At 31.2% G+C, this 27,451-nt stretch overlaps 2 protein-coding genes across 2 annotated transcripts; one reads left to right on the top strand and one right to left on the bottom strand.

Annotated features, from left to right (window-relative positions):
• Nucleotides 1–4,082: 4,082 nt before the first annotated feature.
• On the top strand, nt 4,083–23,002 carry LOC145334642 (uncharacterized). The gene is made up of 16 exons (XM_080180178.1): nt 4,083–4,210; nt 8,846–8,900; nt 9,348–9,419; nt 10,556–10,623; nt 11,833–11,896; nt 12,151–12,238; nt 12,600–12,651; nt 12,893–12,944; nt 13,188–13,265; nt 17,822–17,881; nt 18,731–18,777; nt 19,251–19,324; nt 21,219–21,286; nt 21,570–21,691; nt 22,058–22,123; nt 22,686–23,002. Exons 1-16 carry the CDS (start codon nt 4,147–4,149, stop codon nt 22,985–22,987), a joined length of 1,332 nt encoding a protein of 443 aa, XP_080036304.1. The 5' UTR covers nt 4,083–4,146; the 3' UTR covers nt 22,988–23,002.
• Nucleotides 23,003–23,216: 214 nt separating this feature from the next.
• LOC145334641 (peptidyl-Asp metalloendopeptidase-like) lies at nt 23,217–25,985 on the bottom strand. Its single transcript, XM_080180177.1, has 3 exons — nt 25,959–25,985; nt 25,360–25,421; nt 23,217–25,163 (listed from the first exon to the last, which is right to left on the bottom strand). The coding sequence occupies exons 2-3, from the start codon at nt 25,418–25,420 to the stop codon at nt 23,593–23,595; spliced, it is 1,632 nt and encodes a 543-aa protein (XP_080036303.1). The 5' UTR covers nt 25,421; nt 25,959–25,985; the 3' UTR covers nt 23,217–23,592.
• Between the last annotated feature and the right edge of the window lie 1,466 nt (nt 25,986–27,451).

The following is a 27,451-nucleotide window of genomic DNA, read 5'->3' on the forward strand; positions in this document are numbered from 1 at the left end:
CATCAATCTGTTTCCGTTTAAGAATGCAGGCAGGAAGGGGACATTGGCTGTAAATTACACTAGTCCCCAAAGTTTTATAATAAAGTTTTCTTATTCGGTGGCTTAATAACTTCTATTGAATTTTGTTTGATTGGTTCATCAAGTGTCCAAGCGTTTAAACCAATAATTGTAACCTACAGAAGGGGTAATTTTGTGTATCATCATCATCAATATATCGTCCATTGTCTTGCCCCTTTAAATCCCTGACAAAACCCACCGTTCCTTAATTTAATCAAAACTAAAACGTTTGTATTATTAGAGTGTTCTTACGGTTGTAATAAGAGGTAGTATCAAACAAGGACGACAACGTACATATTAGCAAAGCACAAATAATCATGTATAGTAAAACGGAAAAAGTAATTTAAAAAGCAGATGTTCAGTGGTCATAAAGAATGAATAAATTTATTAATTTTTACAAAAAAAAGTCCAATAAAGTCCAACACCTACATAATTAACATAAATAAAAGCCCCCCAAAAAGTCATTTGACTGCTAAATTGACGCACAAAGCGCGCAAATTCTTTTGACAACCCGCTTCTGCACAACTCTGAAAATTACCAGTAGTAGTTCTATTTTTATCTTTTTTCTGATATTGTAAAATATCTTGACAATAATAAGTACAGCGTACATTATAAATAAAATTAGATAAGAATACTATAGAAAAACAATTATATTATCCAATAACTATTTGATATCATGCTTGAACAAATTAATATTGCTGAAAAGGATAATTAGTTATAAAGGCATTTAACTGCAAGACATGCTTTTACTTTTATGTAAGGACTGCAACGAAGATTGTCTTCCTTGTTAAAAGCAATGCTTTTCTATAATTAGGATAGTTCCGTTCGTTCCTAACGGTTAGCTCCATTTGTTTATTTAGGCATGTTAGAATTGTCCTATAAATTGCAATGATGATTCCTATTACAATCGTTACCAGAAAGTCCTAGGATAAAAAGGTACAATATCATAAGCAAGGCATCTTTATATTCAAATCCTAAAAATGAAAGTATTTCCTTTACTGTACGATGTATTTGCGTCATTTTTCAACATATTTATGTACAATTTTGTTTAGACTTACCAATTAATTTTCTGATTTTTTAGCTCTGACATATTACAAAAGTTTATGTTCGTTAGTTTTTTCTACTGATTTTAGAGCTTCGCTTTTATGTCGACTTGTCGTCCTTGTTGAAACTACTTGTAATGCTAATACTCCTAGCATAATATACACAAGGGCTCAGCAACCGCGTGTAAGCCTTAGTAAAATCGTCACATTATAACTTAAATGCAGCCTAAACCTTTTCCTAAACAGACAAACAATCTTTTCAGATTTTTATTTCTCACACGCGGGTTTAAGTTTGGGGCTTAAGTTCGGCTGCCGAGTCCAGATGAATACTAATTAGCATTGAACTTTAAATTTAAATACGTATGTAGGTCAAATTATTAAGAAATTAAGGAATCTATTTAAATTTTTAGTAGCGAAGCTACTCTGTCATTTAAATGTCTTTTTGTCTGTAAATCAGAAACATTTTAGGAAAAATGTGATAATCTCAGCTCTTATTTAAGATAGATGGCTGATTTTTTGTGTGAAGATTTTACAGTTAAAACAGTTGTCCCTTTGTAGGTCTATCGCTCATGCAACGACTACAAACTCTATTTAATGTGTAAAGTTGACAAAGCCCAAATTGTGTTAAAATTGTGTCAAAAATGATCCATCTGACGTAATAAACATGAGGGATTAACCATCTCTTTTTATTACGTCACATGGATCATTTTGACACAATTTTAACACAATTTTGCCTTTGTCTGTAAAGTTTCATGGTTTTCTATTTAAATATCATATCTTTTATTTTTAAATAAAGTCCTTTGTCCATCCTTAATTTTTTTCAAAAAAAAAAAATAATATTCTTGTCAATGATGAAATACATAAATGTAGAATGGAAATATTTAGAATTAATTTTATTGTATGCATTTTGATGTTAACATCTTAGTATTTAGATGGCTTCTTAATTCATGTTTTATTCACTATAGCGGCTGCTCCTCTAGCATTTAGGGTTCTGTATTCACTGAACATTGATAAGGCCGGTCAATTTGCAATCTTTTTTGGATTTTCACATTAGTACACATTGGCAGGTTACTGGTCCAATATAAAACCCTGTGAAACTTGAAAGGGTTTTTAATCCAAGAACAATGGGCGCGCGGGGGGTGTAAAAAGTGCACAGTCCCTTATAAAACCAAAAATTTAAATTCCTTCAAACACAGGCATGTTGCATATTAAAATGACCATAACAAAATGCTGATTACGAATCTAAAAACCGTTTTGAAAAATATTGTTCCTAGTTCGAATAAGATCTCATTAAGTACCTAAAACAGCTGATTTTGTCAAAATTGTTTATTTTGGAAAGTTATTTGAATATCAGTTCAGACTGAATCAATATTTTTTAAAACGGTTTTCAGATCTGTAATCAGCATTTCAATGCGGTCATTTTGATGTCCAACATGCCTGTGTTTGAAGGAATTTCATTTTTTGGTTTTATAAGGGGCCGGGCACATTTTATACGCAACGCGCGCTCGTTGTTTTTGGATTAAAAAACCTCTTTCAAGTTTCACAGGGTTTTATATTGGCCCAGTAACCTTTGCCAACGTCTACTATTGTGAAATTACAAAATCGACCCACCCTACTGAACAAGTGGGAGAAAAAGAGATTATAACCATCCAAATTTAAAATAAAACAAGGATGACAACTTACATAAGTAGCGAAGCTCAAAATAATAGATAGACATCTGGAAAGAATCTATAGAGTATGTAAAAAAAAAATCCTTTAATAAAATTAAATCACGAAACCTTATAAGAATGTATGGTGGTCTTTTGAAGCATTAAGCTAAAAAGAAAAACGTGAAAATCTAGGAATCGATTCGATCTAGCACCCCAACCAACAGGAAGTCTTTATAAAACTTGGTGAAAATGTGTAGAATTTTGACTTAATTTAGATACCCAATCAGTTCAGTAGTTATTGAGATCCTAAGCTTCCGACAAAAAAAACCTTACTACTTTCTATAAATGGATATTGCCTAAGTAAATATATGCTTTGTTATTCTGTTAAATAATTGATTTCAGAAAATTTTACTATCATTGCATTGGATTTTTTGGGAAATATTTAATATCTAAAATATCTTTGTCCAGTGTTTTGTAATATAAATGTTTCCCCTAAAATACACTTATATGTATATAGTGCGTTTTACGCTTGTTCAGAGTGATTGAGTGTGTGTGTATGTGGGTATGTGAGTGTGTGTGTGTGTGTGTGTGTGTGTGTGTGTGTGTGTGTGTGTGTGTGTACGGGCGTGTGTATGTATGTGTGTAAAAGTGAGTATAGGTTGACCGTAGCAATTTAGTCGCGCTGCATTATGAATGATTCTCTTTTAATCCCACGGACATTTGACAGAATCATTGCCACAGCACATAAAAGGACTAGCAGAGTTCTGAATTGTGCTGTGCCTTGTAAAATTAAGAATATTAGACTTTGCTGAACGCATGTGTGTTACAATTTTGTCTTTAGTCAGCTGTGATACAGTATACTGTCCTAAGTAGCGGATTAGTTGTACTGCTGTATACTGTGTACAGTATATTGTTCTTAAACACTAAAATATCTGTCCCCCATTATCTTTTGTGATACAAAAGTGATTTAGTATGATCTTGAAAGGATCTTTATTGATAAGACAAAAGACTATCAAATAATAAAGAAAATACCTCTTCTGTATATTAAGATTTATATTTTTACAAAAGTTTTTACACTGTTAGTTTGTACTAATCCCTAGGTTTTTTAAGCCAACGATTGAAAGAATGTGTTTTGGCACTAGTGTCAAATTAGATCCTAGGGACGGTTACTCTTTGGAAGGTGGTGGTACATTCCCCTAAAATAGTCGTAAACCTTCCCAGGACAAATTAAAAGCTACATTGTAAAGGGGAATCATATCGGTACAACAATTATCAAGATCCTTCCAAGACAAACTATTAAACAAGTATTATTCCTATAATACTTTTTAGAAACAATTTTCTTTTTTCAGTTTGCAATGTAAAATATTTTGTTAAAAAGTTATAATATAAGTGTAAAGATGTCATCCCAAGCACCCAACAGAAGAGCTTTATTCCAACAAAATAAACAGAGCAATAGTTTTGGTAAGTTAGTACACGAATAATAGTAGTATTTTATTGCATCGTATTATAGACAGCTTTCCGTGGATATTAAAATTAAAAATGATAGTCACAAGGGGCCAAAACTGGTCTTGATTTTATCATTTTTATTTTTCTATTCGTGGAGAATTGTCTGTAATTCGATGCTATATGTAATTTTTCAGTGCGGCTGATAACCGGCTCTAATCTACCGGATATTAATCGGTTTGTATGCCATACTGGACTAACTAGTAGATAAAAGTTTAGTTTACATTGCGTAAGAAACTTTTAAAGCGAAGCTTTTCTATATTTTGGGTAGGTCAGTCAGTAAAAATTATATGATTTTAATGAAAATAAACTACTTTTGTTTAACAATTTTATTTTCTATTTTGTTTGTAACCCTTATCTTTCTCAATATCTGTGTTATAAAAAATGCATTTTAAAACTAAATTCAAAGGTTCTAATACACAAAAAATCTTTTCAACATTTCTAATCTACAAAGCAATTTAACAAAAGATAGAGTTTTGATAAAGATTGTTATTTAAATAATTTTTTTAGAGTCAGATAAAAGAAAATGTAAAAAATATTTCCAATGATTAAAATCTTTTCATGAGTTTTAAAGTGGTGATTTTTATTTCTTTTATAAGTGAAGAATGAATTTCAGTATTTTTAGGAAATTGTAAAACAGTACATCAAGATTAGCTTGTTTTAATACATTAGAAAAAAATTAGATAAAGGGTGAGCAAAAAAATGCGTATATTTTTAAAATTCAAATTGCGCGGCTTTTATTAATAGTAGAAAAATGTTAAGCATATCGTTAGAACCGCTATGAAGTGTATTTTTTTGGAAATATAAGAACGATTCCTCTGCTGCATATAGTTAGGGAGCTACGTGGTAAAATGTCCCAACTGACTTAAAACTTGACTTGCGAGAAAAATTTGGAACGTTTTACCACCTAGCTCCTATATTATTTGTAGCACAGGCACCGTTTTTATATTTCCAAAAAATAGAGTTCATAACGGTTCTAACGGTAAGCGTAACATTTTTCTACTATTAACACAAGCCGCGCAATTTGAATTTTAAAAATCTACGTATTTATTTTTGCACACACTATTCTCTAAAAGAAGGTGTATCAACTATTTTTTTTATAGCTAGCCGGTTCTTTTAGTAAGTAGTAGATGTAAAATTTTTCATAGAATTCAGATATGCAATCGGTTTTTTTGTAGACCTCTTATTTTTTAAGTAATTTAAGTTTTAAAAAAAAAAAATTAAGTCGATTTTAAGGTACTAAAATGCAACAAAAAAAAGAAAGAAAATGGTCATTATGAACAAAAATAGTAAGATCTTTAATTTGACACCTTACTTTTTCAATTCTGTCAGGTAATTATTGAAAAAATCGATTTTTTTAAACCCACGAGAATAAAAACTTTGAACTTAATTTTATTATTTCACAAATAAAAAAATATGGGTTCATATATACCATTAGAATCAGAAAAATATTACGAATCCATTGTAAGCAAAATTGAAAAAAAAAGTTTACAATATAGTATATAAACTACAATAAAAGGAATTATATGAAAATATCATATTATGTTGTACAGGCAACGTCTTAATTCTTCAATTGAGTATAAAAATGGGAAGGGGGTAAAGAGGGGGTAAAGAGGGGGTAAAAAAGGAGAGACAATAGTGTTGTCTGAACAAAAAAAATAATTGGCCATTTCTGTAATTTTTTAATTTTTTAATTTTTTTCAATTTTGCTTACAATGGATTCGTAATATTTTTCTGATTCTAATGGTATATATGAACCCATGTTTTTTATGTCTGTTTGAGAAAATATTTAGGTCTAAAGTTTTTATTATACCGAGGTTAAAAAAATAGATTTTTTCAATAATTACTCAACAAAATTTTAAAAGTAAGGTGTCAAATTAAAGATCTTACTATTTTTGTTCTTACTGACCATTTTCTTCTTTTATTTTGTTGCGTTTTAGTACCTTAAAACCGACTTAATTATTTTTTTTTAAAACTTAAATTACTTAAAAAATAAGAGGTCTACAAAAAAACCGATTGCATATTTGAATTCTATGAAAAATTTTACATCTACTACTTACTAAAAGAACCGGCTAGCTATAAAAAAAAAAGTTGATACAACTTCTTTAGTAATATACTCGCAAGTCAAGTTTTAAGTCAATTGGGACATTTTAACGCGTAGCTCCTTACCAATGCGTAGCACAGGAATCGTTTTTATATTTCCAAAAATACAGTTCATAGCGGATCTAACAGTATGCATAACATTTTTCTACTATTAACACAAGCCGCGCAATTTGAATTTTAAAAATCTACGCATTTTGTTTTGTTTACCCTTTAACATAAAATTTGATTAGTACGACTACGAGGAATCTCGTATTAATTTATATGTCCGTCTGGTTACTTTATAGTATCAAAAGCTTCACTGATAATTGGAGCTGTTTGTATGAGTTTAAAAAAAAAATCTCTATGTAGTTTCCCTTAAAGTGCCTTGTGATGCACATAAATCTTCATCTTAATAATAGGAGGGAGGGGGGGGGGGTTGAATTTGCTAGTTGATTTAGTTCAGGATATGTAAGGGTCCTACCCCAAACGTAAGAGTCCCAAACGTCAGAGTGGACAAACGCAAGAGTCCCAAACGCAAGAGTCCCAAACGTCAGAGTGGACAAACGTCAGAGTGGGACAAACGTCGGAGTGGACAAACGTCAGAGTGGACATTGCTTAAGTAAAACATCAGAGTCTATGCTATTTTAATTATATGACAAAAAATCTTCTAATTTTTTGCAAAAAATCTTTCAAATATTTTATAAAAATCTTCCAATTTTGAATGACATCTTATTCGTGTTTTGTCTTTGGTAACAATCAGACGTGAGAGATGATATTCATAAGGTAAAGTTATACAGTATTGAATTTATAAACAAAGTAATTTAGGTGTAAACAATTAATTTCAATATATTGACCTCAATTTATTTGAACAAAAGAAAAAAAACAAAAATTTTAATACCACCCTACCCCTCCCCCCCCCCCCAACCTCCTGACAAAACTATGACTCTGGCTGAAGCACCCTAGCCTGCCTAGCCGCAGCGCTCGGCCCCCTAGCCTGCCTAGCCGCGGGCGCTCGGCCCCCTAGCCTATAACCTAACCTAACCTAATCATAAAGAAAATGACTCTGGCTGCAGCACTCAGCACCCTGGCCTACCTAGCCGCAGCGCTCGGCCCCCTAGCCTGCCTAGCCGCGGGCGCTCGGCCCCCTAGCCTATAACCTAACCTAACCTAATCATAAAGAAAATGACTCTGGCTGCAGCACTCAGCACCCTGGCCTACCTAGCCGCAGCGCTCGGCCCCCTAGCCTGCCTAGCCGCGGGCGCTCGGCCCCCTAGCCTATAACCTAACCTAACCTAATTATAAAGAAAATATTGTGCTTGTCCAGAGTCATTGTTATGTTTGGGGGGGGGGGGGGGCGCAAAACAATGTTAGGCATAACCAATAAGATAGTTTTAAATTTACATTTAATTTTTTTTCTCAAATTTATATTTATTTAGATTCGTGATATTGTTGTAGAGAAGAAGATTAAAGAACTTGAACCAGCTTGGCCAGAAGAAAAAGACGAAGTTGATGAATTTATTGAGTACTTTGACAAGAATTTCGTTGGAGCCATAAATGGGAGGACCGGAATAAGAAACCAACCAAGATTCCCACATACTTTATGGAACAAGCATGATGCTGTCATCAATGATGAGTTTCTTACTACAAATTCTGCTGAAGGATATAACTATGGTTTATCATCAGCATTGCCTGCAAATTCAGGTACTTGGACTGTAGTAGCTCGTTTGCAAGCAGAAGAAGCAACAGCCAATTTAAAGCTCAGGGACGCGCTACTAGCACCTCAAAATAACGAGACAACCAAAAGCAGTGCAAGAAACACCTACACAAATATGCGAAGGAAGGAGCTGGCAAGCATAGTAGAGAAATATGACGAGGATGTCAGCCCTGTCATATTTATGCAAACAATTGTGGGATACTACAACCATGACGTTATTAATGAGTAATATTCCACTGCACAAAAATTATGTTTGTTAAAAATTTGGGTATGCCAATATTTAAACTTTATAATATATATGTGATATATTTGAAAGGGTGTAAAATTTTCGTTCTAACACAGTTGTTAAATAAATATGAAAAAAAGTAAAAATATAAATGTTTTTTTTTATATGGTAATAATTATAAAATCGAGACTCATACGTTTTACTTATAAAATGTCCACTCTGACGTTTGTCCCAAAAATTCTGCGTTTGTCCACTCTGACGTTTGTCCCACTCTGACGTTTGTCCCACTCTGACGTTTGTCCCACTCTGACGTTTGGGACTCTTGCGTTTGTCCACTCTGATGTTTTTCCACTCTGACGTTTGGGACTCTTACGTTTGTAAGGTTATTATGGTACTTGATAGCCCCTGAAGGGTTAGGGCACCATAGGTATAAGACCCACGTTTATTTTCACCTTATAATGATTTAAGAAAGAAAGGAAAAGATGGGGGAGGGGGGGGGGGATGGAGTTTAGGCACTTTGTGGAAAATTACTTATTATTTTTTACTATTTTTTTTTCTTTTTTTATTGTAGACAGTGGTGTAAAGAAAGGTTCAGCTGGCAGCCTTCAAGAAATAATACAAGTCAGGTTACTGTCATTATTTTAAAAAAAATATATATAATATGGACAAGTTTATTTTAAAAGAAAGCGCGGCAACATCATGTTAAAGATGATTTTTATAGAAAAAAGAACAGTAATAATTTTCGTAAACACATTTCCTCATTCGTTGGCTTAACAACTTGCCTTAGTGTATTAATACCAAAGGTCAATTCAACTAATATTCTTCATTATTAGAGGGGTATTTTAGTTTATAATCATTGGTGTTGTACAGCAACTTATAGTCTATTTTCTTATCTCTAAAACTCACCCTGAAAATTATATTAAACGGCATTTTAAAGTCAAACTGTTGTCAAAAAATAAATTTCAATGATAGTTATTTGATATGGATAGATATATTGGCAGAGAATATGAAAATCTAGTGCAACATCCAAGTAATAATATATCGATTATTTTAATTCATTTTTCTTTTTTTAGTGATAAGTCTATGTCAGAATGGTTAAAGAGAAGTACAGAACGTCTGGCTAATCTTCCAGAATATTTAGTCAGGTATGATTAGCCAAAATATAATGTGATTTGATCTTGTATTAAATGCGAAGCTGTTCTACAATTAAGTTCGGCCCGTCTTTAGGTTCATAACGGATAGCTCTACTCGTTGCTGTATCAATGTTATAATTTTCCTATCTCTTTTAAATTTAATATAATTGTCCCTTTAAAAGCTAGAAAAAAAAACAGCAACTCTATTATCCTTAGTCAATCTGTAACAATTAAAGCTACTTTACAATTAATTTCCAAAACGGAGGTACGTTGATATTGAATATTTAAGATATTTCGCGTCTAATTTTATATCGAAATTGAAAGTAATATTATGTTTTTTTAACTCTATGCTTGTTAATGTTTGTTTATTTGTTTGATTCGAGAGCTTTGCGTTTATGGACGAGATTATTCTTATCTGTATATGTGTTTCAAATAAGTGATAATAATATGACGTAAGTTATGACCCTATTTTAAACTTATAAAGCTTCGTCAAGATAGATATTGTCATCCTTGTTGTTATTTTGCAATTAGCTGTCATTTTGAGAAGGTCTTGGAATTTTTGTATTTACCCTAAATACTTTCTATATGTACAATCTATCTATCTATCATTATAGTTCACAGGTGTATGAATTACTTAATTCAGATGATTTTTACTTATTTTATGCAATTATATATTATATATATATGTTACAGAATGTGTGTGTTAGTTCTGAAGAATCTCGCTAACCGCTGGCCCAATTTAAAGTTTCGCATGGGTCCATGGAAGGGATTTGAGGGGAGGGTACCTCCTCCCTCCAAACAGTAATCGAGCAGTGAAAAAATAAACTAAAATTTTTAATTTAAAAAAAATGTAAAGTGAATGGTCGACCCCCACCCCGTTCTTTTAGTACCCCTGGGGGTCTATAAGGGCAAAGCTGCTAGTATCATTTATTCTATTTTATAAAACAAATATCATAATATGTCTATATTTCAGTTTTTTACAATCAACCCAATGAATGTTCCGTCTTTAAAATATCTTTCTAATCTACAAAATGATATACTTTTTTTACAAATGTTTTTTTTTGTATATTTCATTGATGTATCCCTGTTTTTATTCTTTTAATTTTATCCAACCCGTCAAATAAAACAAGAGTTGCATTTTTTTTCAGGACCGGGAGTTTGAAAAGCCGGCGAATATTTGGGGAAAGTTCTAGATCCTCGGCACTTTTAAGTCAGGGTGAGTTTTTATTTGCAGCTATTCTACAATTTTCCATGTCTGTTTGTTTGTTATAACAGATAGGACAAAACTAACAGCCATTTGCGTGTGCTAGAGTTCTATAGAAGGGTGTCAACACCTCTATTAAAATTTAAATTGGGAATTCCTCTATTTTCCTTTTTCACTCCTTAATGTTTTCACATCTCTCTTGTGAATCGCTTTGCACGCCACCCAAAACCCTAGCTTCACCAGTCCGGAATCAACCAATTAATTAAAAAGCTCCACGATGTAATATTTTTCAGTAGAACTTTACTTGAGCCCTTAGCAGGTTTCCAAGTTATCCAATGGAACATTAGACGCTATCATAGTATTTCTATGTTTCCGTAACTGTTTCAGACAAGATATACAGGAGCTGCGCTACAAAAATCGTAATATATTTGTCAATTACTGTGTAATTGTATAAATATATCTAAACAAGAATAACAGCATCCATAAGAAGTGTAGCGCAAGAAAATGAAATATATTAACAATATAATATAAAGGGGTTGATGGTTTTTAATCAAAGGAATCATATTAGAAAATTTCATATCTATTTCAACATCATAAAAAGCTGCATAAAATCCGTCCGACCACTATGGAATATGGATGTATTACAAATAAATATGCTCCATAACAATGGCAATTTTACACGACATTTAAGCTGTACGAGAAAATCCGCAAAAGGTTTCAACCAGCTATTTTGAATAATAAAGTAGCTTTGCTACTAAAAAGTAGAACTGTGGCAAAATATTTGTTTTGCAAGTATCTCTTTGAACAGTACGGGAATTGTAAAAATAGATTTCAAAAACGTTGATAACAAGAACAATAAATTTCCCTGGCTTATATATGGTGTGGCCATGTACGTCCTTCTATACGCTATAAGACTTTTGAATATAATAAATGCTTTTCTATTGTTCTAATAATTGAAAATATTGTTCTTTTTATAAGCAAAGCCTCTCTACATGTGGGTAACGGATACCTTTTATCGTTAATTTAGACATATTAAAATTATTCTCTTGATTTCAAACTTTTTATGATGATTCTTGTAGCAGTCAGTTATAATTTAGAAAACAACTCTTTAATCATAACCAGAATTTCCTAATATATATTCTAAGGACCATTAGGTATAGGTAACGATTTTCGGATTTGTTAAGCTTCTCTTTATAGATGTTGCAATTATTATTTATTTAGGATCGGTTGAAAATTTATTGAGATACCATTCGTTAAGATTGACAGAAAAGCCATCTTTTGCCAGGTAGCAATTTTTTGTGTAACCTTGTTTTTTTAAAGTACTGTTTTACATTGGACCCTGGTTCATGCTGAAAATTCAAATGTAATTTTTGATAGTTGATTTTTGTCTATATTTTATAGAAGTTTTACTGTTATCATCTTCTTTTCAACAAAAGAAAGAGAAAATATAATATATAAAAACTAGCAATTTAAACATAACCCTAAATTGTATTAAGTTAATGTAGAAAGCTTTGTCTTCATTTGTTCCTTTGTTTGCAGATTGCAGCCAAAGAAAGAATTATTACGGACAGATTCAACTCTTGAAGAAGATACTTTTAATGAAAAGTTAGAAGAGGAAAATAATCAGGTTAATACAGTAATATATATATATATCAATCCTTTTACAAAAGTATCAGACTGTTTATGTGTGTGTGTGTGGTTTCGGAGCAAAGGACCTCACTAACTACTGAACCTATATTGTTCTCCTTTACAGTATAGAACAACAAATGAGCCATAAAAAATGAACAATAACAAAAACAGAGAGAAGAAATTAAAATTTTTCCGATATAAATAAATTTTCTTCATTAAGGATGGAGAGACGAAAAAGATACACTATTAAATTAAATTTTAGCCGAGTGAAATTTACTTCAATGTCTTCCAAAGAATAACCGACCTACTAACGGACTGCGAGCAAATTGAGTTACACAGTCTAAAACAATTATTTGTAGATTAGAAATGGAAAAGAAAATAATGGACAAATTCACAAAAAACCACCTACAGGTTAATATTATTTTTTTGTATCATAATCTTATAAAATTGTCTGTCAAATGACCAATGATAGGCCATTATACATTTTACCATTGAGCAATTAAAATATATACTGGCCTATCATTGGTCGTTTGTGTTGTATGGTTTTTTTTATAGGCACTGTAAGCTGTTTCAACGTCGTTACTTATAATTTGTTGATTTTGGAATTTTTATTGTTATGAGAAAAAATAAGCATGTTTTTTTTATGTTTTAGGTTTAAATGATGACCTTCCAACAAGAAAAGCGGACACAATAGATGGAGTTAGGCAAAGTATTTTAACCAAAATTATGCAACTAAAAACTTTTATAAATCAAGCAATATTTATTTACATCAAACTTTAAAACATCTACAAAATTACTACTAAATACAAGATTTAATAAATTTAATACTTGAACATAATAAGGAAGATTAAAAAGTTACTAACTTATTATTCAACTCTTGAAGTTAAAAAAGTAATTCAAGATTTTCATCTTTTTTTCACATTGAGCTTAAATTACTTTGCAATTAGGCTTCGAAAACCTAATCCAAATCCTGCAGATTCCATCAGGTATGTTCTACAAAGTGGTTGTTATCTCTGGCCAGGAAAGTAAGTAACTTTTCCAGTATAGCTTCGAAACCAGTTCGAAACCGATTAATATCCGCTCGTTTAGAACCGGACTCAGCCATATTGAAATATCCTGTATAGCATCGTATCATAGACAAATTTTCTCAAATATTAAAATTTTAAAATTAATACCACCTGACAAAATGTTATAATATCCGCGAAATACGGTGCGATAGATAGCTGTTATCATAAATTTTGCAATACTTGCCAGCTAATTAAAATTAATTAGCCCCTAGGCCGTCCTCGTGGCTCTTTGTTAATAGAAGTTTCGATTAAGAGTTAGAGTTCAGTACCGATATGTTTTTTTTAAATTTTAAAGTAACAATAATTTGCTTTAAACTGTGAAGAAAAAAAGTTATTTTATATTTATGTTTTTGTTTAATTTGCTTTTGATTGATTGTACTTTTGTTTAATATTTTTTATGGTCAAAATAATCCAAAATAATCTTTAAAAAATAATAAGCAAATCTTGAAAAAATTATCGATTTTAATTTTGTAAAAACTTTGTTAAAACACACGAAAAATATTGTTTTGTATTTGCATGAGTAAGAATTTTAGAAAAACAAATACACAACCTTCTCACAAAAGCTTGTTTATCTCCTAAGCATTTTAATAAATTGTTTCAAGTTTTAATTTTGAATAAAAAGAGATTGATCACGTCCAGAAAGCATTATTTATAAACTCCAAGGAATTGTATAAAAAAAATAATACTAAATTTAAATCAAAACGGGTAATTATTTCATTAGCTTGTGCAGTTGTAACCATTTTAAATAGAAATGCCGATTTATATTTAATTTTCAAAAATTGATATTGCAAGGATTTTTCCGTTTGTTCTATGAATAAAAGGTTTTTATGAGACTAATCACTTTGAAATTTTTGTCCAGTATTGATTCGAAATCGATTAATATCCGCTGTATAAGAACAGGTTCTCAGTGATACTTAAAGATCATGTATAGCATAGTGTTAAATGTTAAAGACTATCTTCTTCGAATATTAAAGTAAAAAAAAAACATGATTAATCTTATAATTTTTAATGTTATAACTGCGAAAATCTGTCTCTAAATGACTTATAATTAGTTACATCATTGTTTATGCAGACTGTACGTTAGTGTGGCCCAAATGAAGGTCTAAATCGCTTTTCAATGTGCGCAATGTAAAAATAGGTTATGTATTGTTTGTAGATTTTAGCCCTATAATTTATTTTAAGAAAAAATCTATCGCTATCTCGTCAAATGCATTTTTATTTTCGTTCTTTCTTCCCCAATTAATATAGCCTTACACCAGATATAAAGCAATACATCAAATTTTCTGTCTGTTTGTTTACAAACATTGAAATAAAATATTAAAATCACCAGGAATAAACATATGAAGAAAGAAAGTATAAAAATTTATTTATGTACAATTACAATAATTTGGGAAAGCTAATTCATAGTGCAAAATCATGTAAGAAAAATAATTAAAGATAAGCCTTACATCTTTATTCCTGGTTTAATAAAAAACAATCAAACTATTTTTTGCAATATTAATTTTTTTATTAGTATGCTTTTTTGTAAAGTTGAATATGAGAATACGTATATTACATGTTTTTTTACCTTCATTTAATTTTTTATTTAAATAAATTGTCTCTTTATTGGCGATAATGTCTGTTGAGCCATGAAATTTATATTTTTCATAATTTCTCTTCATATAAGACTAATAGCTACTGTTTTAGTTCAATTTCTTATACAAATTATCAATTTAAATAAAACAATGTTTTTAGACATTTTTCGGAATTATTCGGCAGGAATGGCGGTTCTGCCTACTTTTTATAATTGCTTCATATTTAAATTCTTGTTACATTATTTTAGGTTGGCAGTTCCTTAATTATTTCCTGTTAAAATCATGGAAATATGCAGTTTTTGATAAAAAGCTTAAGATTGAAATTTCGAGATCAATTTTCATTGTAGAGAGGTCTAGTTTTCACTAAAAGGTCTACATTTGATCCGGTAACAACTTCAAGGTATGCGCAAATTGATATGGTAAAGATTTAAAAATTCATGTTTTTTTGGGCCAGTCTACTGTACGTACACGTCTATTCATACAAATTTTAAATGAAAATTAACTAGGACATTCAGAACTTTTTGTCTTTAACAGTAATTAATTGTCAGCTTAGAATTTTTAGCAGTGCGCCCCCAGAGGCAGGGTTGTGGCATCTAAAGAAAATAAAATATTAAAATCACCAGGAATAAACATATGAAGAAAGAAAGTATAAAAATTTATTTATGTACAATTACAATAATTTGGGAAAGCTAATTCATAGTACAAAATCATGTAAGAAAAATAATTAAAGATAAGCCTTACATCTTTATTCCTGGTTTAATAAAAAACAATCAAACTATTTTTTGCAATATTAATTTTTTTATTAGTATGCTTTTTTGTAAAGTTGAATATGAGAATACGTATATTACATGTTTTTTTACCTTCATTTAATTTTTTATTTAAATAAATTGTCTCTTTATTGGCGATAATGTCTGTTGAGCCATGAAATTTATATTTTTCATAATTTTTCTTCTTATAAGACTAATAGCTACTGTTTTAGTTCAATTTCTTATACAAATTATCAATTTAAATAAAACAATGTTTTTAGACATTTTTCGGAATTATTCGGCAGGAATGGCGGTTCTGCCTACTTTTTATAATTGCTTCATATTTAAATTCTTGTTACATTATTTTAGGTTGGCAGTTCCTTAATTATTTCCTGTTAAAATCATGAAAATATGCAGTTTTTGATAAAAAGCTTAAGATTGAAATTTCGAGATCAATTTTCATTGTAGAGAGGTCTAGTTTTCACTAAAAGGTCTGCATTTGATCCGGTAACAACTTCAAGGTATGCGCAAATTGATATGGTAAAGATTTAAAAATTCATGTTTTTTTGGGCCAGTCTACTGTACGTACACGTCTATTCATACAAATTTTAAATGAAAATTAACTAGGACATTCAGAACTTTTTGTCTTTAACAGTAATTAATTGTCAGCTTAGAATTTTTAGCAGTGCGCCCCCAGAGGCAGGGTTGTGGCATCTAAAGAAAAAAATATTCGCTTTTTTAGAATCATTTCTCAACCATACTGAAAACTCATGTATACAATAGTATCACAGACAATTTCTACAAGTATTAACATACAAATCATAAAATTAATACCAGTTTTGTTAGCCTGGGTCTATAGCCCATTGAGGATCAAAAAACTTGTTTTAATCTTAAAATTTTTAAACTTGTCTATAATACAATGCGATAAGTAACTATTTGCCATCAAAATTTCTTTAAACCTTGTTATAATTTACGAGGATTATGTCTTATACACGATTATAGATATAAAATAATAACTCTAGCAAATTTCAGAATAAATTGTAATTAATACAATATTGCAATTAACCTTTAATCAATTGAGACTGTTAACATAAAAAAATGGATGTCTTTGTGCCAATATACTTAATAAATAAGGTTATAGATTAATTTAAAAGAAAATATATTTTCTAAGGTTATTTCTATATCTAATAGTTCTCATTTTCTCCAATAAATCTCATCCCAAGTATTTAAACAAAATTCCTAGCTGTCCAAAAATACAAAATATTGTTAGACTAAAAATGCAAACTTCTCTTTTAAATTTTGAATAATCCTATCTTAAACTAAACATTAGGTGGTTACTTTTTAAAAATTTATTTCAATAGGTAATATCTTAAAAAGTAAAATTATTTAGAAATAAATCAATTAATCAAAGATAGACTATTTTATCCCCAATATTAGGTCAAATTCTGAGAAGTTTCTTAGTGTATAAGGTTACCTAAGTTTTCCTTTTTGTGTATGTAAGCTAAGAAAAACCTAACTCGAAGGCAAGCCTGAGACATTTTATTTGATTTTGGTGTCTAAAACTGTGTGTAGCTGTAACAAACATATTTATTATATTGTCATGCCTTTAATAAATCCACCACTTTTAAGTCATGTCACATAGTTAACGCAAATAATGGTGAATGATGTCCTTTAAAAAATGATAGTTTCACCTTTATTTATTGCCTGATATAGTTATTATAAACCATTGAAATTACATGTCGAAAAATAAACATTAAAGACATAATAAATCCTGTGAATCAATGTTGTAATGTTTTCTGGCATATTTTCAAATATTTTACTTTAATATTTGGGCTGGGAAAACTAATTTTAAAAATTGAAAGTTGTTCTGAAGAGAATAATTATTTATCGCATTGTATTATAGACAGCTTTCCACGGAATTACAATACAAAATTATAAGATTTAATCAGTTATCACCAAGGTGCCGAAGATCAAGGCAAACAAAACTGGAAATAATTCTATATATTTTTTATGATGCTTTACAGGATTTTTCAGTGTGGCTGAGAACCGTTTCTAATTCAGCGGATGATAATCAGTTTCTAAGCATACTAAAAAAACATTTATGAATTGATATATTAGAAAAGAACAACAAAATTTTTTTTGAGGGCTACATTTTTTATTTTGAACTTGTAATATGACCTTTTTGTTTATTTAGAACATTCAGTAAAGATTCATATATTATGAGGAGAAGAGAAAATAATCTACCTAGAAAAAGGTAAGACAATTTTTTTGATATATGTTTTAAGTTTAAATATATATAATCCATACAAATACCTGAATCCAGTGTCAGGGTCCTTTTTCGTCTGCTAGCAAATTGCTTTCTGCTATTTGGAAAAAAGGTAAAAGTGTCGAACTATGACGTCAGTAAAAATTAACAATAAACCAATAAGAAGCCAGTATTCACTGTGATAAAATATACAGCGGCCTCTCATTGGTTAATTGTTAATTTTTTCTGACGTCATAGTTAGACACTTTTACTGTTTTTCCTTTTGTAGCGAATTGGCTGTGTTTATATTTCCGACGATATTCGCTGATATTCAACGACCTAATTAAAGGTTGGCAGAGGGTCCACGGATTGGGGATATAGAGTTAAATAAACCCTCCCCCCTCAATTTTTTTACTTTAATAATTTTATAGATCTGAGATCTCCTAGATTCCTTTAAAAAAAATGTACGATTTTCACTACTAAACGCTTTGTTGAATTCAAAAAGACATTAATTAAAACTTTGCTCATTAAATGAGAATAGTTATTTCTCGCATCGTATTATAAACAGCTTTCCGCGGATATAGAATGTACAATTATAAGATTAAAACCAGTTTTTTAGACCCTAGGTGCCGAAGGCACGGGCTAAAAAACTGATTTTAATCTTATGATTGTACATTTTTATATTCGTAGAAAGCTGGATATAATACGATGCTAGACATAGTTTTTTCGTATGGATGGGAACCGGTTGCTATCCACCGGATTCGAATGAATACGAAAAAGTATATTATGTTGTAAGCTAAACAGTTCTTTTATTATAATTCATAATTATTTCACTGTTTTGTATTATATTTACTTTAGCTACAGCAAAGAAGAAAAAGAAGTGGAAAAACCTTTGGCGAAAAAAGGTAAAATCTATCATAATGACATTGAATAACAAGGATAATTTTATTCACAAGAAGTTTATAAAAATAAATGTCAACCTCAAAGAAGAAGTAGGAACTACAAAAGTCCTACTTTATAAATTTAAATTTTCATGTAAACTCAAATTTTAATGTAAATAATCAAAAAGAAAATTCTTCATTTTATGAGTAATAATATTCGCGGTTAGTCTTAAATTGATAAATAGCTTACTTTTTTTCTTTACTTTAGTATACATTGGTAAGGTATTTTGTTTGTCTGTTAAGATCTCAATATCCACTAAACTGATAAGCTTCTTCAGGATGGTTTTAAGCTTTTTTTTTCATTTTCTTAAGTTTAAGTTTTAATGCTATTCCCTTTCCTCTCCTCTAAATATTTAAAGCCCCTGGATTCTTTTTGTCGGTTAAAAAAACCAAATTAAATCATACAAAAACAAATTCAACTGAAATACTTTGTTAAGAGCCAGAACAGTTAGAAGCAGAGAAGGAGAAAGAATGGAAGAATATTGAATCTGAATATCAAAACAAAAATCAGGTGAGTGATATTTTCATTAAGATCTCTTGTACAGCATACATTTCATAAGAAAACCTTAGAAGCTATAACATGAGTGCTCTACCCGAAAATATAGATAGAAGCTTTTTATGATTACATTGGTATTGCACCCATACGGAATTGCACCCACGGAATTTCACCCGAATGGGTGCAATTCTGTGGGTGGAGTCCCGTATGGGTGCAATTCCGTGGGTTGAATCCTGTATGGGTGCAATTACGTTGGTGGAATTCCTTTTGGTTCAATTCCGTATGAGTGCAATTCCGTGGGTGGAGTCCCGTATGGGGGCAATTCCGTGGGTGGAATCCCGTATGGATGCAATTCCGTGGGTGGAATTCCGTATGGGTGCAATTACGTGGGTGGAATCCCATATGGGTGCAATTCCGTGGGTGGAATCCCGTATGGGTGCAATTCCGTGGCTGGAATCCCGTATGGGTGCAATTCCGTGGGTGGAGTCTTGTATGGGTGCAATTCCGTGGGTGGAATCCCGTATGGGTGCAATTCCGTGGGTGGAATCCCGTATGGGTGCAATTCCGTTGGGTGGAGTCCCGCTGGGTGCAATTCCGTGTGTGGAATACCGTATGGGTGCAATTCCGTGGTTACCGCTTTTTATAGTGCCATTAAAAATGACGTCATACAGGCCTACCATTGGTCAATTAAAATATATACTTGCCTGCCATTGGTTATTTATTATGTGTATTGGCCTCTCATTGGTCATTTGTAATGTATTTTTTTTCATAGGCACTAAAAAGAGCTTTCTATAAATATAGATTGTAAATATGGGAGGCTTTTTAAATGCCTAATTCATGCAAATTAAACATGTATAAAAAGCATAATTATTAAATTTTGAATTATTAAAGGAAAACGTATGCCTTTAAAAAAAAACATAAACTTATAAAAAAGCTAGAAAGCTATCATATATAAATTTTTCAACTCAAATATGCAGCGTAAAATTGTGATGAAATATATAGGACTTGATTGGTTTGCCTTTAAAGCAGCAACTAAAATTATTAGCAAATGTGTAAATTGATTTGGTTGCGAAGCATTTGTGTAAGTTTATCTTTCTTCTGTCTGTCTGTCTATATATCTGTCTCAAGAAAATGTAATAAGTATAGATGCATAACCCAGACAGCTATCTGCTAATGTTTACGAAGCTATTGGTTGATTTTCAAAGACTCAATCGAAAGTCGGAATAATGTTCACATGGGAACATACAATTAATTACCCCTTGCCCTCTATTGTTTTACTTTAATCTTTTTCCTTTAGGAATTCAGCAAAATTTTAGAGAAAATTATTTTTAAGGTTTAAAATTGTAAAAAGTTATAAATAAAAAAATGATCCTTTCTTAATTCTATTATAAAAGAAGAGCATTGCATATATATAGGTTAGCTTTTGAATTTTGTTTTTTTGGAGTTGCATCCATATTTAGCATGTAACGTTACTATCAAATATTTCATCTCTATGCAAAAAATTTCAAATATTTATTTTCATAACTTTGACCTTGTCAAGTTTTATAACTTTATTTGGAGTAGATTTTTTGTGTAGTTTCTTTTACTTTCATTTTTGCAGTTTTAATAATAAACAATAAAAAAAAAATATTTAAGATAATTTTTATTCTTTATTGATAACAATACAAGTCTCATATTTAATATATTACAATATGATAAAGTTTAAAAAAACATTTTGTTAAAATAATGAATATCATTTACTGGAACGCATTTTTTTAAAATTGCATCTTCATATTGAAATTTACACTCTAGCAATGGATATAAAACATTCGGGATTGGGGTATCGTTATTTTATCCAGCTGCGAGCATCACTTTATCAGAGTACATGAAAATTTGGTGCTGCATCCAAGTAATAATTTGATTATTTTAGTTGATGTACGGCAAGTTCTCATACGATGCATATGCGCCTCCAAAGTATAAAGATCTCAAAGATAAAAGGTAATTGTCATAATTAATGTATAAGCATAGTTGTATAATCCAAAAAAATAGCTGGCCCAAGTAGTGGGTACCCTTTTCATCTGATATCAAATTGCTCTTTTGTATATGGACTCGGCTGTGTTTATATTTCCAAAGCTATTAGCTAATTCCAAAGACCAAATAGAAGAGTAACAAGGGAGGAGATGCATATAGCTCATGCTCCCTCTATTCTTTTACTTTCTATTTTCATTGGCAGCTTATTGTGGCTGTAATACTAATTACATATTTTCTTTTGTTTATACAGATCTGATAAAACGAAAGAAAACGCGCAAGACAACCTGTATGAGGAGCCAGAATATAGCCGCACCAAACCAGATCTGCTCAATATTTCTAATCAAAGAAAAGACGACATTATCACAAGTCAAGGTAAATATGTATATTTATGGTATGGGTTGATTGACAGCTGATGTTCAATGTTCGAACCCTATTGTACCCAATATATAACCTAGCATAGACTGATCTAAAGTAATAAATAAACAAAATAAAAAATATCCTCCCATACTTATTTTCCATTTATTTCAAATTACGGAAGATAGAGGGGGGGGGGGTCTGGAGGAGGTGATCAGTGCTCAAGAGAGTACTTTGTGAAATAGCACCAAATGATAATATTTAAATTAAAATACACAACTAACCATAGACTTTGACGCTTTGGTTCAATATATTTTTATTTGTTTTTGATCATTGTGAAATGTTTACTTCTATTTTCTTGTAAAATACAATTTTGCTCTGCAGGTTTGAAGCCAAACCTTCCAGATGTTACCAAGTTGCAAGGTTCCTCAGCTTTGCCGCCTCGTCCAGGTAAACAATAGAAACGTCCAAGAGTTGGGGGTGGGATGGGGAATAGAGCATTAAATTGCAAAAATATAGGCAGGTTAATAAAAGGAATAGTAGCTTACGCAATAATCCGTGAAATTGTGAGCAAGCTTCCAGTCAAATGTGCTTATTAGGTAACTGTTTTTGAATATTCGTTAAATACCATGCGTTTTGTCAACATTAAGAACAGTTGAACAGTTTGAATGGAAGCTTGCATACAATTTTACGTATTATTGTGTAAGCTACTATTTCCTTTTAAAGTTTTTTTTAAAGAAGTTATTCGTCAGGTGCAAATAATTTATCTCTGATTCATGCTTTGATTGCTGGTTTCAATTTATGATTTTAAAAAAATATTCGTGGAAATTGTCTGTAATATGAAGCTATACATGAATTTTAGTATGGCTAAGACCAGGTTCTAATCCAACGAATATAAATCGGTTTTGAAGCCATACTGGAAAATTCAGTATCTGGTTTCATAAAAGCGGAAAATATTGCAATAGTCCCTTACTCATTTCATAAAACATTTTTTTATTGAAGCTTATTTTAGGCAAACCCTCCGATAACCTTGAAACTGGTTTAAGAAGCCCCCAGACAAGAAGTTATAGCAGTCAATTAAAACCCTCTTCATCCAGAGGAAATATTGTGCCAAGTGATAGCAATACTCCAAAATCCTGTTCTCTAATGCGTAAAGCTGATAGGAATAGCCAAGATTCATGTGTGCATGCCTCAACAAAGAATAAAATCAGGGAAAACAGTTTGTCAACATTGACTGGAGGCCTCACTACAATGAAGTCACTTCAAAACATTCCATCACTTGCCATTTCTTCAGGAATATTTTTGAGCCTATAACATTTCCTTTAGAATACAGACACCTGCATAAATAGATTTATTATTACTTGGATCTCACAACAGATCATCATGACTCTAATAAAGTGAAACTTGTTGCTGTATAAAATAATGACCCTCCATTCACCCATTTTACCCTATCCTCTTGCCTCCTACTGGATAAAAAACTGACTATGTTAGCAACAAAAATTAAGGTTTTCCCCTGTCATAATATCCATGTAAATGCTATATCTATTACTACTTATTTGTATTCAACAGTAGCATAGCAATAACAATGAAACAACAAAAGTTTTAAATAAAAAAATAATAATAAAGTATGAAAATATGTAATTATTATATCAAATTTGTAGTGTAAAGAAGTTTTGGAATTTTTGATATATGTAGATAATTCCACAATTATCACTTCACTATTTGTAGTCATGGTAAAAACTTGAGGTGGGGTGGAGGGGGCGAGGCAGGGTGGTTTTTCGTGATCAGACCTCATTTTCAATTTTAAATAGAAAAATCTAAATTAAGAAAATTTAATTTATATTATTTATTTTAAAAATTAAAATAACCAAAGATAAAAGCCAAAGTCAAAGCCAAAAGTAAGAAGAAAGATTAATTGATCAACAAAATCTTGGTCCAGAAGTCCATCCATTGTAGGATCGGTTGTAAAGTTGATATTTGTAGCAGGTGCCACTAGATTTATAATTCCACTGAGTACATCCAGATTGTTGACGGCATACATCATCACATGCAGCAGCACTGGATGTAGAACTAGTACCTAGGTAACGGATGTAGGTGATACTATTGGCACTACTACAGGAGCCAGGTGTGTACAAGTTGCAAGATTCTAGGGTTGGGTCAGGGCCGTTGCTATATGTAGTATAGGAGTACTGTTTGCCAACTAACAAGTAGCACCAACTATACCGGTTGTGGTAAACCCATGAATGACAGTCATTGGAAGATTTGCACTGGCTTTCACAGTTTGACTGAGAAGTTCTTCCTTTGTACTGATGTCTAAAGCTTTGATACTTTCCCTGGACTGTGCATGATGCTTGAGGTGGTGGAGTGGTTGTTCCAGAGCAGCGGCTACTTTCATCACCAACATTGGCAAGATCGAAACGCTGAACAGTTATGACTCTAGCATTATCAGCTTGTCCTGCTATCCCAGTAGCTGTTCCTGTAGCTGGATAAATTACATCTGGGTTAGAGTAGTAGTTGACACGTTGGCGATGATTAGTTGCACTATATGCAAGGATAGTTCTATAGCCTGTTGATGCGGAGCCTTGTGGAATTAAATAACCATAACCATCACTGAAATAAGGATTTGTAGTTACCTCTCTATTATGATACAAGCCAATGTTGTGTCCCAATTCATGACCAAAGCTATAATACCCAAGAGCACAGCTTTTTGCTGTAACTGATAGTGTTTTACCACTACCAATAGTATTAAGGTAACCAATTCCACATGAGCTGAAACTGTTGACCAATAATGCTGCAGCATCAGCTGTTCCACGAAGAGTTGCAGAATCGCCTTTCATTGTACTGAATTGGCTTAGCATTGTACTAGATGAAGACACGTCATTCAATGTTGCTTGTTCAATACAGTGCAGTTTAGCTCTAAGAGGAACTTTAGAGTTGATATATCCTTGGTTAGTTTCCTGAATTACCTGCTCAACAAATCCCTGGATATCAGCAGTGGTAGCAGCAAACTGGGGAGTGTAGTACACCTTGATAGAGTAGGTTACAATAGTTGTTGTATCACTAACAGCTTGCCGCTTTACTCTATAATTTGTGGTATTTGTATTTTCATCAATGGCATCAACTCCCTCATCAGCTCCTAGATTCTCAACATCAAGCTCTTTTAGAACATGAATATTTTCCCCACAAAACTCAATTACATAGGATTTACCATTCTCAAATGCAGCATGACCATATACACTTCCAAGCTCAACATTTGCAGTAAGAATAAAATCAACCTCTCCATTGCTGTAGTGATAAGAGTTGCTGCTCATTAGAACCAGTCCTTGGTATTGAAGAGTTGTATTCAGAGGTTCCAGATAGAGGTCCGCATCACCTAGCGCATTCAGATCAAGTTCTATCTCATCACAAGACAAGATATTCATTCCTTCACAGCAACTTAGCTGTTGACGGGTACTTGGTCTTGAATTCATCAAGTTACCACCTTCTACACCTGCAAATTGAATTATAATCTTTAAAGTTTTAATTTTACGACAAGTAATACATTACTTTGATTTGAATGAGACTATCTTGCTTAGAATTGAAAACAAAACTCTAATAAGAAAAGTAATAGGACAAAAATTAGAGAAAACAAAGCAATATTTCATTAAATAAATAAGAGATAATGACAAAGATTTAAAAAAAAATACCTGTACTGTAAAGGGCTCCAAATAGTAAAAGAACAACTTTTAAGTTACAAAGTCTCATCATCCTAAAAAATTAGGTATAAAAATAACACAATGTATTTCAAAAGAATTTATTACTATAATTCTAATGTTTAAAAGTTAAGCAATTTTTTGGGGGAAGTGTGGATATTAAAAATTTATCTCTAATCTATTATTTAAGTTACAAAGTCTCATCATCCTAAAAAATTAGTATAGAAATAACACAATGTAATTCAAAAGAATTTATTACTATAATTCTAATGTTTAAAAGTTAAGCAATTTTTTGGGGGAAGTGTGGATATTAATTAAATTTATCCCTAATCTATCATTATAACATAGTAAAACACTACAGGAGGAAGGGGTTAAATAACTGTATCTCCCCATTGCAGTGTCCTTGTGCCGACTCTCAATTTGGTCATTGAAAATCAACCAATAGTGTTGGTTATATTGAGTCAAGTATCAGAAAGCAATTTGCTAGCAGACGAAAGAGGTCATTGAAAAAGAAAGGGAAGTAGTTATCTGTATACACATCTAATCTATAGATCTGTTATCATTATAATATTAAATGTTTTAAAAAGATTTACCTGGATGTTTCCAACAATAGATAAATTTGACTGATTTTTTACAAGGAGTAACTAACATTTTATAGACTATTGTTATTAGGAACACTTGTTTATTGCATTTATAATAATAATTAATATTCTTTTTTAAAACTGTTTAAAGATTCCTGTTGATTTTTTAATGAACTTCAACAGTTTAAATTTCATTTTTTACGTATTGCCCAAGCTTATCAAAATGGTTCTAGAGTAATGGGTAAAAGATATGTGATATCCTGTGATATAAAATAGTAAGGTTTTTGGCCTGTAGCTTAAGATGTCAATAAATACTTTAATGATTAGGTTCTCTGTTTTAGGCATTCTTTACATAGGTTTCAAAGTGTTTTCTGGCTCCCCACTGCCATTATGATTTAAAGATTAATATTTCGTGAGGCGCTTTCAAAAATGGCTCTTAAGAGGCATAAACATGTGCGTAGCTGTGATTTCAAGATCCAGCTCTGGAACTTCAGGTGCAATTTATACCTGGTATTGTAAACAGCTTTTTAAAGTTCAACAAAGGATAGATTAAGCAAAAGTTGTATTCAAAGCAATTAAAGTGTCAAACTTTAACAGGGTAGATAATTGCTTCCTTTTGCATCATTCAAATCTATTTACAAAAAAGCAATTAGTTTTTTTAATATTTCTAAAAACAAAATTTTATATAGACAAAAATTTTTATATTTGAGTGGATTCACCATTAAGTTTTAATGTCCAACGCAGGAGGTGGTGTTTAGTCCTTAAATTTTGATCAGACCTTATATCTTAAAGGGAGGGAAATGGAGGAGAACACTCCAGTAAAAAAGTCAATATTATGTCAAGATGAGAAAATAGAAAACCCATTTTTTGAAGATGTCCCTAATCACTGAAATGTTTAGGGATAATTTAGGCTATTATACTTCTTTTAACTCCCCTAGATGCTAGGTTGCAAAAGCTGGTAAATAGATATAACAGAAAGATAAAAGTAATTAACTATTTCATTTTAAAGTACAAATTACATAACAATAATGTAAAAAAAGGATATCTATATTAAAACCAAACTTTGTTTTTATTTTTTCTATCTTTTCCATTAAATATTTAGTTGATGTTGTTTCCTAATAAAGTTGACAAAGCCAAGTCATTATACAAGACATCTTTTTATATCTTTACTTTAGAAGCTTTGTAATATGAAAAAAAGCGGTTTGCCCTAAAAATTAAATGGATAGTACCAAGGAATGCATTTGAGCATACATTAAGTGTTCCAAATATTTTTTCCTGTTTTATGATAAAAAGTCAATTTGCAGAATGAAATTCAAGTTTTTAAAAAGGAAGACATAACAATTTTGTGATATATGCAGCTTAGATGTATACTATATTCATATAACTCATGCTTACAAATATTTTTCTAGAATGGTAACCTTTTACTATTGTAAGTTGGAATTTTTGGGGGTTACACGAAAGTCAACTGGTTAAAGATATTTGGCGTTCTCCTCTGAAATTTTTAT

This window comes from Acartia tonsa, chromosome 12 (genome assembly GCF_053477335.1).
Source record: "Acartia tonsa isolate MP-2025a chromosome 12, ASM5347733v1, whole genome shotgun sequence".
Taxonomy (NCBI): domain Eukaryota; kingdom Metazoa; phylum Arthropoda; class Copepoda; order Calanoida; family Acartiidae; genus Acartia; species Acartia tonsa.